The 15,586-nt window shown below is 39.5% G+C and overlaps 1 protein-coding gene across 1 annotated transcript in view; it reads left to right on the top strand.

Moving 5' to 3' along the window:
• Window positions 1-15,586, top strand: part of LOC140227861 (uncharacterized) — a 170,562-nt gene that overhangs the window by 81,998 nt on the left and 72,978 nt on the right. The window contains exon 4 of the mRNA XM_072308251.1: window positions 2,754-2,982. Coding sequence (XP_072164352.1) covers window positions 2,754-2,982 — 229 coding nt within the window. The remainder of the gene's footprint in view (window positions 1-2,753; window positions 2,983-15,586) is intronic.

The following is a 15,586-nucleotide window of genomic DNA, read 5'->3' as shown; positions in this document are numbered from 1 at the left end:
GGATTCATGCTCTGAATATTCCTAAGTGACATAATGAGAAACCTCTAATGAAATAGTATTATGAAAGAGCAGTAATTTTAAGAAGGATTCAACGTTTATTTGATGAAAATTGGTTTTCAAATGGCTGAGATATCAAAAAAAAAGTGATGATAATAAAAGGCGACAGGCCACGCCTTTTATTAGGATCTCTTTGTTTCACCTTGTTTTTGGGTATCTCGGCCATTTCGAAACCGATTTTTATCAAATAAACTTTTGATACCCCTTAGAATTGACGCTCTTTGACATCTCATAGAGCGGTTTCTAAATATCTCGCAAAACATTAAAAGCTAAATCCTTACCTCAGCCAGAACTGTACAAACCCTTTAAGGCGAAAGTTCAAGTCGAGGAAACAGTAAGTACACGTAGAATACAGTCGGTTGTACGTGTGAAGAGCATTAGTCACGTATCACCAGGGGCGGATCCAGGAATTCCGTAAAGAGAGGGCGCGTTTATGAAATTAAAGGGGGACGCACGCACCCATCCCCCCATTTTTTCTTTTTATTTCTTTTGTTTCAACAAAAAATAAAGGGGGGAGTCGTGCGCCGGTTGCGGTCCTCCCTGGATCCGCCCCTGTATTACGCGCGTACGAGCGGAAGTGACTTGGCTCCCTGACTATCCCATAATGCACCGTAAATGACGCTTAAATCAACATCCGCGTGCTTTTTACGTCATTGGCGATAGCGAGAATTCAGACGCACATCTAGTTTGGAACACCGCTTGATAGTCAATCACCACATAGAATGTAAGTTGTATGTACAAGGAACAAAAGCGCGAGAAAAGCTTTCATTGTACCGCGGGATTAGGCGATGTATCGATCGGTTTAAGCGGATTAGTGCTTTTGAGCGGAATATGCGAAGTTGGCATGCCGTGGACTGAGTGAGACGTGCGAACATGGCACATAAAGAGTTAATACACAGAGCCTATGGAGGATGAAATAGCTCAGTGGATAGCGCATCCGACTTTTGATCGTAAGGTCCCGTGTTCGAGGCTCACTCCAGCCAATTCTCTTGCTTTTTTAAACCCTTCTATTTTTTCTTTTTCTTCAGTAAGTCTTGTTCTCCCTTCCCAACTTAATATTTTTATGATCCTTTTGTTCTTCTCCTTTAAATTTCCAGACAATACCTTAACTTTTTCTTTATTTTTCTTTCTTTCTTTCACTTTCTGTGCAATAGATGAAGAACAACAGGTCCTTTCAATTCCATATTTTGCACATGTTTAGATCATATCACGAACATCATTTCATAAACTTAAAACTACTTCTTGCGACACCATTTTGGGTAGGAAAATTAAGGTCAAAGGTCAAACGCGTTCAATCCTGTATCTTGGTAAATACATGTCCTATCCTTCCTACATTCTGCACACGTAAGGACCATGTTGCAAAAAATATTTCACAAAATAACCACTTTTTGCTCAGATTGCAATTTGGCTGTGATAATTTTGGTCAAATGTCAAATACATTTCATTCTGTAACCTCATTAGTGCATGTCGCCGCCATATTTTGCACACATATGGGCCTCGATAGATGGATCACTTTTTTTTTTTTTTATAACAACGCTTTGGTAGGACGCCATTCTGGCTGTGCAAATGAGGTTGAAAGGTCAAATTTTCTTTATTTTGTATTTTGCTTGCTAAAAGCTCAATCGGGGATAACTGCGACCAGCCCCAACGCGTAGCGTAGTGGGGCTGCGCACTGTAGTATTCAGGATCATGACAGCGGTAGTATCGTGGATAAAATTCAACTTCAAATCGAAAAAAAAAAAAAATGTTTTCAATTTGAAGACTTACAGGTGAAGTTGAAGTCTTGACAACATGTAACATGCAACGTTTGGTTCTGCCAAAAATATTCCCTTTCTGTTCGAATTGATGACTTTAATGTGACTCGCTCGAGAGGAACCTTGGAGAGCTACACTGAATTGACGGCCAGCGCATGCGCGCACATTTCAAATCCATTGACCGGGTAAGATGTCGCTCTCACAGGTTCCTCTCGACCGAGTCACATTAGTCAGTCAATCAGTTGCAATAAAAATACATGTATAATTTTATTGGAATTAAGCAAACATCAAAAGAAAAAAAGCTGCATTTTTTGAGATTGTTAACAAAATATTTTCTTATTTCATTATCCGTTATATATATATATATATATATATATATATATATATTAATATATGTATGTATACATATTTTTTTTTCTTGGCGTCTATCGACGAAAGAAGTGGTCTGGTAGTTAATCTCTTTTTTTCCAGCCTCAATCACGAGGCCTCGTCGAAAGGCTACAGACGACATTCAATACCGGGCCAATTCTTCTTTCAAGGCCCTCTGCCATCCTCAGTCTATTCCACAAAATGTGCCCTCCGTGGCGACGAATTCGCCGCCTTTGCCGAGGGCAGGATCATTCAGTACAACCAGCAACTTCTTTTGTTGTTAGAGGGCGTTAATATTCTAGGAAGCAAAATGATTCAGGCAGATGATCTGATACTACACCGTGCCCAACAACAGCTACCAGAAATATCGTTTACATCATATACTTTTGAAGTCAAGCTGTTAACCGACTGATTAGAGATTAGAGATTATCCATTCTCATGTACGTCAAACCTCCTTCGTGATTGAATTTTATTGGCTATCACAGTCAATAAACAATTCAGTATATCATTCGAAAAATTCTTTGAAAACGCAGTTTCTATCATGCGAACTGAACTAATCTTTTTCTCTTTCAGCCAGTATTGACTTTCGCTTTGTTCGCCTGCTACCGGTTCGGAATCACGGGTGTCTATTTCTTCGCGTTCTTCATAGTCAGTGTCGTAAATAAAGAGGAGGAACTGGGCCCGAAGTTCATCATCTACCTCCCATTTTGGACATACGCTTCTACAACATGTTATGTTTCCCTTGCCTGTTTTAATGTTGTGATGGACCGCAAGAGGAGCAGGACGAATGCAGCATATGAAGGTACAGTGATGTAGGGAAAGAGCGAAAATTGAAGGGTAGGAGGAAGCTAACACGAGGGCAAACGACAGGGCCGGAAAAGCCCCTTTACAGAAACTGACTTCACACCAGCCTACAGTGCACCAAAAGGAAGCATATCTGGTTCTTTAAAAAGAATCAGTAATCCGGTACAAAATCACCCAAAATGTTATTCTTATGACAAAATCAAGAGCAATGAAAATCAACGGGAGGAGATTAATTTTGTAACAAAATTAGCGGGGAAGTGATATTGCAGCAGAACCAAACATGATTCCTTTTGGCGCACCATAGGAAAAAGCCCTGACCGATGCCCGTACCATGCTCGGTGAAAACGCGCCGTTATTCCACTGTTGACGGTTGGTTTCTTACACAGAGGTTACCCATGGCTGATAAAGACTTGCCTGAGTCTTACCTGTTTTATGCGGTGACTTGGTTTCGAGAATTATAAAACTTTGCAGATCCCTGCCATGATTTTTTTTTCCTTAATTCTTTAATCGAATTTCGTTCAATGCCACAAAATTCATATTCCCCAAAAACAAAACAGAACATCGTTCAAAGACAAAAAGCATTATTCCCAACACTGTACAAAAATATGTGAATCTTACCTTATGACTCATTTGACCAAAAACAAAATCCGTTACACATACACACATACACGCGCATATAAGAGTTCGGTTTCAAAAGGTACTACATCCATAATTTCAAGTTCTGAGAAAAACGTTGATTGTTGATTATCATATTTAGCAAGCTCAGACTGGACTGATATTTCCCCCTGTTATACTGCTAAATGATACAACACTAAAACCACTCTCTAAGAAAATCTAGGTGAATACATTTATTTTTAATGACTTAATCATTTTATATATTTTGTGGATGTGGTACCTTTTTGATTTGATTTGATTTGATTTCTGCCTTTTTCCAAATCACACATAACAAAAGAATACACATATTTAGAGATCAACATTACACGACACATATGCAAGCATACTGTCTTACAAATTAATTCAAAGTATATGCAAATAATTATGATTGAGTGCTTAGTACTGCAAAATCGAAAAAACAAAACAAAACATTCTTTTGACATTACTAGCCTTTTCCCCAATGTCCGATCGATATTTGCGCATTGCTGCTTTTCCATAGTGGCGGTGAGCCCCCTTTACTCTCTGAATCTGCTTTCAGACAATAATGCAGTGGGCCACATGCAACGTGGAATTTAGTTTTGATGACGTCATGTACGCGCAGATTGATGGCGTTGCTATGGGTTCGCCGTTGGGCCCAATACTTGCGAACATCTTCGTAGGCTATCATGAAAAGCGTGCGTTCGCTGATATAAGTCCTAAATGTGCCCCGTTAATGTATTATCGCTATTTTGATGATACATTTGCCTTGTTTCACAACCGCGTGGCGTGTGAGAATTTTCTTGCACATCTCAACGCGCTCCACCCGTCTCTCAAATACACCATAGAGGCGAATGGCTTTACTACTTCCGTTTATCGGAATTATACATTTACAGGTCAGTACACGTGATGGGACTCTTTTAGTCCCACTCGGTACAAAACCGGTCTTATCGGTATTCTCGTAGAAAGATCACAGAAAATGTGCTCTCCGTGCAAGCACGCTGCAGAGATTGATCGATCGCAAGGATATCTTGCGCGAAAATGGCTATCCTGACCGTGTGATTGATTACCATGTCTCGCGCAAACTGCACAGGCCCACAGAGACAACGGTCTTTGGACCTAGGAGATGCCCTATCTACACTCTTACAAATCCCGGGTCAGAATTGACCCTTTCCGGGTCAATTCTGACCCGGAAACTGGGTCTGTTGGGGTCATACACCATCCGGGTCAGCCTGACCTGGAGAAAAGAGTCGTTACTACATTAACCCCTTTCCGGGTCACCTTTCTATTCAGTGAAAAGGAAATCTGTTGACCCGAAATTGACCCGGAATTGACCCGGAAACTGGGTCTGTTGGGGTCATATACCATCGGGTCAGTATGACCCGGAGAAAAGAGTTGGTAATATGTGACCGTGCACCTCAAAACGAACATAAAGTCGCACACATTGATTTTGCGTGAGGACTGAAAATAAGTGAAATGGGTTAACCTAGCCGATTTTGACTTTTTCATATTTTCTGAAAGAGTGGGTCTTTTTTTACATTATGCTAAAATTTGGTATCATAAAACGGGCAGGAAAGTGTGTTTTTTTTAGCAGTTTATCTCAAACATTTTTGGTAGAATAGTGTGATTAGGTGTGTTTTTAGAGTTCCTTTTTCATTTCTGAAAAACCTTGTCCACACTCTTCACTTTCAACTCTAATAACTTTTGAAAGGATAATGGTACTGCTTTGAAAGTTGACATTAATTATGGACAGAATGTGTTAATGAGGCATGCTTAATTTCAATTTAATCTGATAATCCCTTCATTGTTGTTACTCTGGTGGTTTACTTCCTTTTTTTTTTTTTTGTCCCATTCATTGCACAGCCAGCACGGTTTGGTAAAGATTAAGCGCTTGTATAGACACTGTACTTCAGAGCCTCTTTTCTCAGTTCACACTTTTCCTGAGTTTGTGCTTTCTTTCCCAAATTTAGATAGGTTAGAAGAGTCCATTTGATTTGAGTTATACATAATTTTAAAGCTTAAAGTCTGCTCTTTCAGAATATGGTCTTAACTATCAATTCATGTCTGGCGACTTTTTGTATGTTTTGAGGTGCATGGTCACATATATTTACCCCTTTCTGGGTTACCTTTCTATACAGCGACCCGGAATTCTGTGTCACTGGTTTGTACCCTTTCCGGATCAGTTTGACTCAGAATCCGAATCCGTTGGGGTCAAAATCCATCAGGGTTAGTGTGACCCGGAAAGAATGGTCAGTAATATATTAACATAGTTATGCGCATGATATTCTTTAAGGTTATGTTTTCTATCTGGAATGACCCCAAAACATTATGTCCCTGAGGGACTTCTCATCACAGGCAATGACAGGTCAGCTTATTGAAATTTAAGGAGTTTCAATGATATGGAGGGCATGACAGGATTTCAAAAGAAAGATTGATGTGGAGGGTAGGTATAGAAGGTACATACACTGTATACATCTCTCTCCTTGCAAAACTTTGCATCAAGACCCATTCACTCATCTCTTTGGAACTCGTAGGTAATTAGCAAAAGTCAGAGACTGTTGTGACCAAGGGATCCCTGGAATTCCTCACTTGCTTGCTGGCGATAGCTTGATTGGCGGGCGAGCGGCGGGCCGAGGCGCCGGGCGCGCAAGCTGGGATTGCGACTGCTGTCGAGGGTGTTTGCGTGCAGCAGTCGCGTAAGCAATGCGTGCCGATCGTGAATTTCATGCAAGGAAAAGACCATAATTACACGAAAGAAACGCAACAAAATGTTAGAGAAAGGTGAGCAGTTAATATTTGAACGCACAATGTGATCACATCCAGAAACTGGAAGAAGAGAAGACATGCACAGCTCCATTCAGAAAGGGACTGGAAAGCGGAAAAGGTGAACTGCCGGCGGTTGCCTGCGAGATAACAGCGGTGAAATTTTGATGGAAAAAACGGCAATATCAGACAGATAGAGAGAGTACATAGGCCAATTGAGTATATGAATATAAGAACGACCCAAGTCCATGGAAGACCATTTCGTGTAAACTAAAAAAACAACTTTATATCTTTTTTATTAATTTTTGTCCAATAATATTCTATTTAACTGTGATGGGAAGGCAACATTGTATATACAAATTAAAACATATATTATTATGACAATTAACATTTACATCAATTGTGGAGAGGCCATTTTGTGTGGTGGACTTGGGTCGTTCTTTGATTCATATGGACTTGGGTCGTTCTTTGATTCACATACATGATATTCTGCTATAGAGATTAGAGAAGGATGAGAGAGGGCGCTATTATATGAATGTAAGAATGACCCAAGTCCTTCATTCTTACATTAATGTAAGATTTAACTCATTCATTTCAGGCACTTCCGGGATAATGAGGATTTATCATTTATACACAAGATGAGTCATTGCATAAGCGACAATTTCCCATGTCAAACTGAATTTGGCCAAAAATTGGACTTGGGTCGTTCTTATATTCAGGTCTTCAATTATTCGTTGACAATAGAGGTCCGCAGCCTACATATGGGGATGACAATGCAGGACAACGTCGGATGCTGGAATTCACCAAAGATGAGGTCAGAAATGCGATATGGAAGAGCGCTTCCGGAAAGGCTGCAGGACCGGATGGTATACTGGTAGAGATGCTACAAGCATCAGAAGACGAAATCCTTGACAAGGTCACAGAGATGATGAACGCAGTATATCGGGAAGGACCAGACGACTGGTGTAGATCAATCTTCATTGCTCTACCGAAGAAAGCAGGAACTACCAAATGTGAGGAACACCGAACCATCAGTTTGATGAGCCATCTAACCAAGATTCTTGTTCGTTTGCTAATGAACTGGATAAGAGGTCGAACATGCAATGAGATTTCACAGCAGCAATATGGATTTGCTCCAGACAGAGGAACACGGAATGCGATCTTCGTCATTCGCCGCTTGGCAGAAAGAGCTATAGAGAAGCAGCAATATCTGTATGTATGTTTTATCGACTACACGAAGGCGTGTGATAAGGTTAAACATGACGAATAATCACTGTTTAAGACACTCGACAAGCTTGACATTGATGACGAAGATAAAAGGTTGTTGGCAGACCTGTACTGGGGTGGTATTCTGAGACCGTTTTATCTCTGTTGTAAGTCTGTTGGAGCAAATCGGTATTCTGAACACCGTTCTATCTCTGTTGTAACTTGCGTTGTAACTTCTGTTGTAACTTGTGTTTTATCTTGCGCTCTCTTTGCCTGCGCATACCATTGTCTTAGGGTGTGCGCACGCGCGTACAAGTGGGCGCAAACCTGAACACCCATTAGATTACACGGTATTCTGAAAACTGTTTTATCTTCTGTTGTAAGTCATGCTCCGTGTAAGTCTATGCTTCTGAGATAAAACAGGGTGGAAGGTGTTTTAACTCTGTTGTAACTTTCGTTTTAACTTATGCTAGATAGTGAGATAATTCATTAACTCAACATTGCGGTACGCGAGTTCAAAATAAAAAAAATATACAAAAAATAAAAACAATGTATGTACAGAAAGGCAAAAGATAAAGCAGTTTGACAAAATGTAAACTCATTCCACAATACAAAATTTGGTAACAGTAACATTGCAACTACATTCGCGTAGCATAATATGCACATATAATAGATAAAAACACAAACAAATGAACAGAAAAGTTACCGGCACCGTCGGCAGTTTGTTTCAAGCACGAAAACACAAACTCAAAAGTACAAAACTTCCTACTATTATATATACCATGCCAAAGACCTTCTTTTAGAAAGTTTCCTCTGAATTATACTTAATTGATACTGGATATAAAAAAGTAAAAGTCATTAAACTCTATTTATGGTACCATTTATGATCATTCATCTTTCAAAATATTACACTTTTTTTTTTCTTTTTACGTGATCTCACTTTCTTCACCAATGAGAATTCATTTTCAGTACCTTTGGGTGTTTCAAAGATATTTCGTGTTTGTTCTACGAGAAATTTGAAAAAGCTGACATCGGATATTAAAATTGTCATAAATATCAAGAAGTCAATTAATCTCCTGAATGCCGTGAGTCTTAAGCGTGATAATTACCTATATCCCTCTAATGGACAATCCTGTGCCAAAATAATGATAATCATAACATTAGTAATAATAATGGCAATACTAATGATGATGATGATGACAATAATAATAATAATAATAATGATAACAAGGCATTCCAAGGGCCTATGAAGCGTATAGTTACCCATAAACCATGAAATTCGGATTCTTCTCACATACGCCAAATATCTTATTATTTTTTAAACAAAATTTCAAATACAAAGACTCAATTTGAGATAGCTTTTCGAATCCCCGTACCGCACCAACTATACGTCAAAACTGGAAAGAAGGCATAATGATCAAGCTTCTGTTGTAAATTATTTTATCTCTGGCTCTCTTTACCTGCGCATGTCATTGTCCTATTTGTGCGCACGCCAGAGAATGAACGCTTGTTAAAACGCGCAGAGTTAAGCAAGGCGCATTTGCCCAAAGGAGAGATCTTATTGGTTAAAAGAAAACTGTACTGACATTTTCTAATTGTCTGATAATTCTAATCTACATTTTTTTGATGCCTACTACTGGAAAGAGAGGATTGTAAAACCCAGGATAAGCCTGTAATGATTTTTTGAAAAAAAAAATGAAAACGAGCAAGCCATGGAACGATCCACACAATTTGGCCTACGTCACAGGTGCTCTTGGTGCACAACTCCGACATTAGCAAGACGAACTACATAATGCCAATTTACTGATGAAATCTCACACGAAGTACTGCAAAAGCTGTTATTTAGTATAATTGCAATATGGAGCTATAATAAACATGTTAAACAATATCTATTAATCTTTAAAAGCAATCTCTTCAACAGCTTTTTATTTAGATAAAACTTGTGGGGAAATTCCAGATATGCAAAATGAAATTGGCATCGTTATCCGAACGTGCTGCCCATAGAAGACTGCGTGTAAGTAACGTTACGCATTGATGATCATGATCGAGCGACTGATGGTTCGCCAGTTCAAACTATGTAACGTAGATGAGGGCTGAGTGAATCAATCTAAATCCAAATGTAGATAGACTCTCTTCAACGGCACGCACTATGATTTATGCTTAGTGAGATGAAAACGGTACCCAGTACACATAGACTCTGAAATACTAGAACTAGGACTAGGACTACTGAGCAGTCAAGGACGGTAGGTTCTACGTGGCAGTCCAAGTTTTGATGAGTAGGCCCTACACTCACTCACCGTCGACATTGCAGCTGTAGGCCCTATGTGCACAGCGCTAATAAGGCACAGCGTAACGTTACATACCCCTGCTGCCAGAACTTGAAGAAAGTCCAGACGAAAGTCCAGACTCCAGATCTAGATCTGTACCCTTGTCCTGCAGGCACTGTTGTTCCTGTGCTGGATTTTTCAGGTAAGGTATCTGCTTTATGGATTCCCGATGTTTTGTAGTCGAGATAAATCTCATAGTGGTGTTATTTACACCAAGGACTAATGTTAGATCAAAAAGTTTGTTTCAGTAGGCCTACGTACTAGGACCCATATCTCGGAAGAGTGGCCTGACCACGTAGATTCTAACACAGTGTCGCCGCTTCGCGATCCCGGCGCTGGTGTAGGTATAGTGCTAGCGTACTTCCGTATCCATGTAGATATCTCAAAATTCACCTTGCCAAATAGCACCAAACTCACAGGAAATATTTTATGATTCATATCCAACAGCTCACGTTAATTGGAAACAAATCACATGTCGGGAAGCGTAAGTGTAGATGTCGACTTTCCTGTCGGCGTCGCTAAAAATGATCTGCTCTGCGACTAACACGAGTGATTGCGGCCAGGCCCTACCTACCTGCTGCGCACGCACAGACTGAAGTTAGCCATTTAATATCATGAGACAAATCTTTCAAGTAATCGGGGGCAATAAATAAATTTACAAATTGTTTGTGGTAAATTGAATGAAAAATGTAGTTCCTATATCACACAAGTCGCAAAAATCATTACACTTTTGAGTTTAGTTCTCGCGTAAATTACCCGTTCGCACAGTACTAGTCGGCTAACTTCAGTTCTAGATTGTGCATCTTGCGTTCGCCAAGATCTCTCGCGAAGAGTGAGTTTTTTTGAGTGACGACTTGAAAGTCGACGTCAATATTGATACTTCTCGATTACTGATTTCGTTCAAATATAAGAGAATACTTTGAAATATGCTATGAAGTATATCCTGTAATTTTGGTGCGATTTGGTTTAGTGAAATTTGAGATATCTACATGGATATAGAACAGTACACAAGCGCCGCCTGCTAGCTAAATTAGGCCTAAGCGTCGTCTGCTACTCGATACGAATTAACTTTGAACTTTGAACTTTGAACTTTATTGAAAATAACACCTTTTTGCCCCGTGGGGGCATATAAAGGCTTAAACGTACATAACATGCAATGTAAACATAGTATCATACTATAACGATATAGAACATATTTACAAATAGTGTACAAAATATATACATGTATATACAGTTGTCAGCCGTCACTCAATCTGTGAATCAAGGCTTTCTTGGCAGTAAGCAAAATTAATTACTATGTAGTTACTTAAAGGGAAGGTTCAGCAGTGGGGTAGAGGGAGGTCTAAACTTAAAAAAAAAAAAAAAAAAAAAAAAAAAATGATTTATGATATCAAACAAAGACGATTATCATTTTTTAATACTTTGTATTAAACAAATAGGTTCTAAAGTAACAAAGTTACATTTTAATCGTAGTATACAATAACAAAGGGTTTTTTAAAGCAGTTGAAAGCTTCGATTATGTTCCACTATTGAACCATCCCTTCAAGTCGGAACCGGATAAATAATAATGGTGCATAAGCGAGCACTTGTAATCAGTAATAGTGAGAGCACCTGTGACATCATAACAGCCGGGCTCGTCAGCTCATTAGCATAATTATTCTAACCTAAAAAGTTCCATTTTTAACATTCCAAAGGGGCAGTCTTTTAACTTTATAATGCATGATCATATGAAAATACTGTGTCAATACTATTAGAAATCGCATATGCTTTTCTTCAACGAGATCTGTGAACTTCAAAAAACTCAGTTGAAATCGCCTAAATCGCTCATTTTTCGGGTAGTCAGGAACGCCCCCAGAAAAAGCAAGGACCGGTCACGTGCCTTGTCAGGTGACACTTTGACGTACGAGGGGGTATTCATAGTGCCGACTGTCTCGCCGTATACCGTACTTCACAGTGCAGTGAGTCTTGTGTATTTGTAGGAAAGTTAGAGAAAATATTTCAAGAAAATGCCGTGGAGGTGTGTCGTCACCGCAGCAAAGACACAAAAGATGGGTGTAAGTCTGCACAACTTCCCTAGGCTAAAGATGACGCCATTCGAACGAATTGGGTTTTGAGACTCATTTCATTTGCTGAAGCGAGCCCAGCAGTGCAGTGCAGTGCAGTGCCAGTGGGATGCATGCGATGAATGGTTCTTCTATTCAACGTATAGTCGTCAGGTTGTACAGCCTCGTATGCAGTGATCGCTTGGAGGAGTGGAGCCAAGTACATGTAAACTAGTAGAGGAGGGGCTGTATACTCGGCTAGGATTTGTGCCCAAAAAGAGGATCCTACAGCCCATAGCTATCCCTGTCATCAAGCTGGGAACTGGAAGCCAATCCCATCGTCAGAGAGCTGAAAAACAAAGCGGATCAGCAGTTCTGAAGCTGGAGAGAAAGCGGGTATGTTCTGTATAGCGTCTAGACGACTCTATAGAGTCGAGATACATGTAGAAACACGAGACCAATGTATACAGAGACTCTAAATCTCTAAATCTATAGAGTCGGGTATGTTCTGTATAGACGACTCTCTAGCTATCATATGAGTATCGTAACTAGATCTATACACAGCCCAGTTGCTGTATAAATCGGGACGGGGTTCGCACGGCGTCTGGTTATATGGCCTCGGCCTATTGCTAATATTCTACTAGTATCATATTATTTATTAACAGTTTCACGGTTTAGATAGGTTGATAAGCTCTGTCTGGCGTTTCGAGTGGGACTGCCTTGCTTCCCCAATAAAGCTCTAAAGAGTTGTACGTAGTAACCGAATGGTTGGATGGTATGTTCCAAAACAAATTATTAGATTGAATTGATCTAGGACTGGGCATTATTGTTTGTCTTCACTTGCCCATTTGTCATTAGGCAAGTGAAATCTTCAATATCCTTTTTTTTTTCTTGCCCCAAAATGTTTCCCATATATTAGTTGGCTAATGTAATGTGATTTCATAGTTTACATGTACAAAAAAAAAAAGTCACTTTCCAATCAGACAAGGAACTTTCTGCAGTCGTTTATTTTCAGTTGTCGTCTTTACAATTTCACTTGCCCTTGTTACAATGTTGAATGTGGGGAAGTACTAATGGCAGTTATTACTTGTGATTAACAGTATTTGTTTCTCCCAAGAGTGCCTACATGCATCTAGTTAACCATGTTCTTACAGGCCTACACAGACATTTTTTTTTTTTATTCAGTCCTCTCTATGCTATTACTAATTACAGGGTTCAGCTGGCAGCATTGCATTACAGTGTACAACACAAATCCAGACCGGAGGCAAGCTCGAGGTGCAACAGGTGATCTGCTCTACCAGATTGTGAAGCCGAAATACAAGGCTGGGTCTTCTAGTGTGAAGGTTCGTAAAGAATGGCGTAGATATTTTATGCAATATTGGAAGAAAATGAATTCACGTTACAAGACCAATTACAATGAAGAGAAAAATATTAGAATGACACAATTTGTCAACTACACATTTTATTTTTTGTTTGTCTTTGTAGAAGCATGGCTTTCTTGACCACTGAGTACACATAAAATGATCAATTTTAAAAGGTCCCAAAATGTTTCCCATATTAGTTGACTAATGTAATGTGATTTCATAGTTTACATGTACAAAAAAAAAGTCACTTTCCAATCAGACAAGGAACTTTCTGCAGTCGTTTATTTTCAGTTGTCGTCTTTACAATTTCATTTGCCCTGGTTGCAATGTTGAATGTGGGGAAGTACTAATGGCAGTTATTATTTGTGATTAACAGTATTTGTTTCTCCCAAGAGTTCCTACATGCATCTAGTTAAGGCCAAAAAAAAAAAAATGGTTTGTTTGCCCTTCGCGACCGACCGAAAATCACGGAAATTTCGGGTCGCGTTTTTTTTTTTTTTTTTTTTTTTTTTTGTTCTTTCAAGTTTATTTTTTTCCACAAATTTCACCTTCTACAAATTTGTGAATGGTTTTAAACCCAAAATTATCCATTTTAAGCTAGAGAAAGAATAAAAAAAAGTCTAAAAATGTTTGTGTTTTTTTTTCATCTCATCGACCCGTCGTAATTGTGTTCGGGCCGCGCGGGTCCACAGGCTACGTTTTACAGCATGCATTGCATGCTACAATGTAGCAACCTTTTTGGCTTACATGCGTGCACGCGGACGAAATCCAATCAATGCATGTATATCATGCACTTAGTACAGGTCTGCACACTGGCGACTAGTCGCGCTAGCTTGCGCATTGGCGCTGCTCACGCACTGCCATGCCATGCAATACATGCAAAGCATGTACAGTGTAACTGCTTTTCGTTTGCTTGCGATCGGCGGTCATGCCAGACAAGTTCTAAGCGCACGCATTTCTGGGTCATTTTACTCACGATCCGATCCCGGCTTCGCAGCAGCGTGGCAGTTGACATGTTAGAATTAATTTACTTGTGTCGATTTTTAGAAAAGTAAAAACATATTCGATATTCAGCGATAGAGTAAATGGATCTGATTGCGTTCAGTTTCATTTTACACAGTCATTTCACAAATGAATATTTTCATTCGTTCAGAATGATCTCACAATGAAGATAGGGGCAAAAAGGATCACGAAATCGGCCCTTCCGTGTACTTTTTAGGAACGCATGCACAAAATGTGAAGAGATAATACTAGGGAGAAAAAAAAATCATGAAATCATCGCAGTCCCGCTTACATATTTGAGGTAGAAATCGTCCCAAAAAGGATCATGAATTCGGCCGGCCGCGTCGTACACCTTTCAAAAGCTCATGTACGAAATGCGAAGAGATTATAGAGGAGAAAAAAATAAATAAAGGACACATTTGGTACGTGCATCATAAAAGATTACAGCCGAATAAAAATTCATGAAATCAACGCAATCCCGCTGAAATTTTAGGAAACAATAGGCGCAAAAAGGATCTTGAATTCAGTCCTGCATGCCGTGTTGGTTATCAAAACGCATGCACAAATGGGGCGAGATTATCGGGAGAAAAATAAAAAAACACATTTTCACCCTTCTGGTGCGTGCATTACAAAAGATTACATCCGAAGTAATCAATGAAATCGCCACAAACCCGCTGATATTTGAGGTAGAAATAGGCGCAAAAAGGAACGTGAATTCGGCCGTGTCGTATACCTTTTAAGAACGCATGTACGAAATGGGAAGAGATTAGCGGGAGAAAAAAAAAAGGACACATTTTCATCCCCTTTTGGCGCTTGCATCATATAGATTACAGCCGAGTAGTAATTCATGAAAATTTCGCAATCCCGTTAAAATTTGACTAAACAATAATAGGCGCAAAAAGAATCTCGAATTCGGCCCAGCATGCAGTGTATAGTTTTGAAAACGCATGCACAAATGCGAAGAGATTATCGGGAGAAAAATAAAGAACGCATTTTCAACCCTTCTGGTGCATGTATCACAAAAGATTACAGCCGAAATAATTAACGAAATATCGCAATCCCGCTGATATTTGATTTAGAAATAGGCGCTAAAAGGATCGTAAATTCGGCCGTGACGTATACGCATGTACGAAATGCGAAGAGATTATAGGGAGAAAAATACAGGACACATTTTCAACCCCTTTTGGCCCGTGCATCATAAAGATTACAGCCGAATAATAATTCATAAAATCATCGCAATCCCATTGAAGTTTGAGGAAACAATAGGC

This window comes from Diadema setosum, chromosome 4 (genome assembly GCF_964275005.1).
Source record: "Diadema setosum chromosome 4, eeDiaSeto1, whole genome shotgun sequence".
NCBI classification, from domain to species: domain Eukaryota; kingdom Metazoa; phylum Echinodermata; class Echinoidea; order Diadematoida; family Diadematidae; genus Diadema; species Diadema setosum.
The sequence above is the reverse complement of the archived record's forward strand: the minus strand, read 5'-3'. Positions and strand labels throughout refer to the sequence as shown.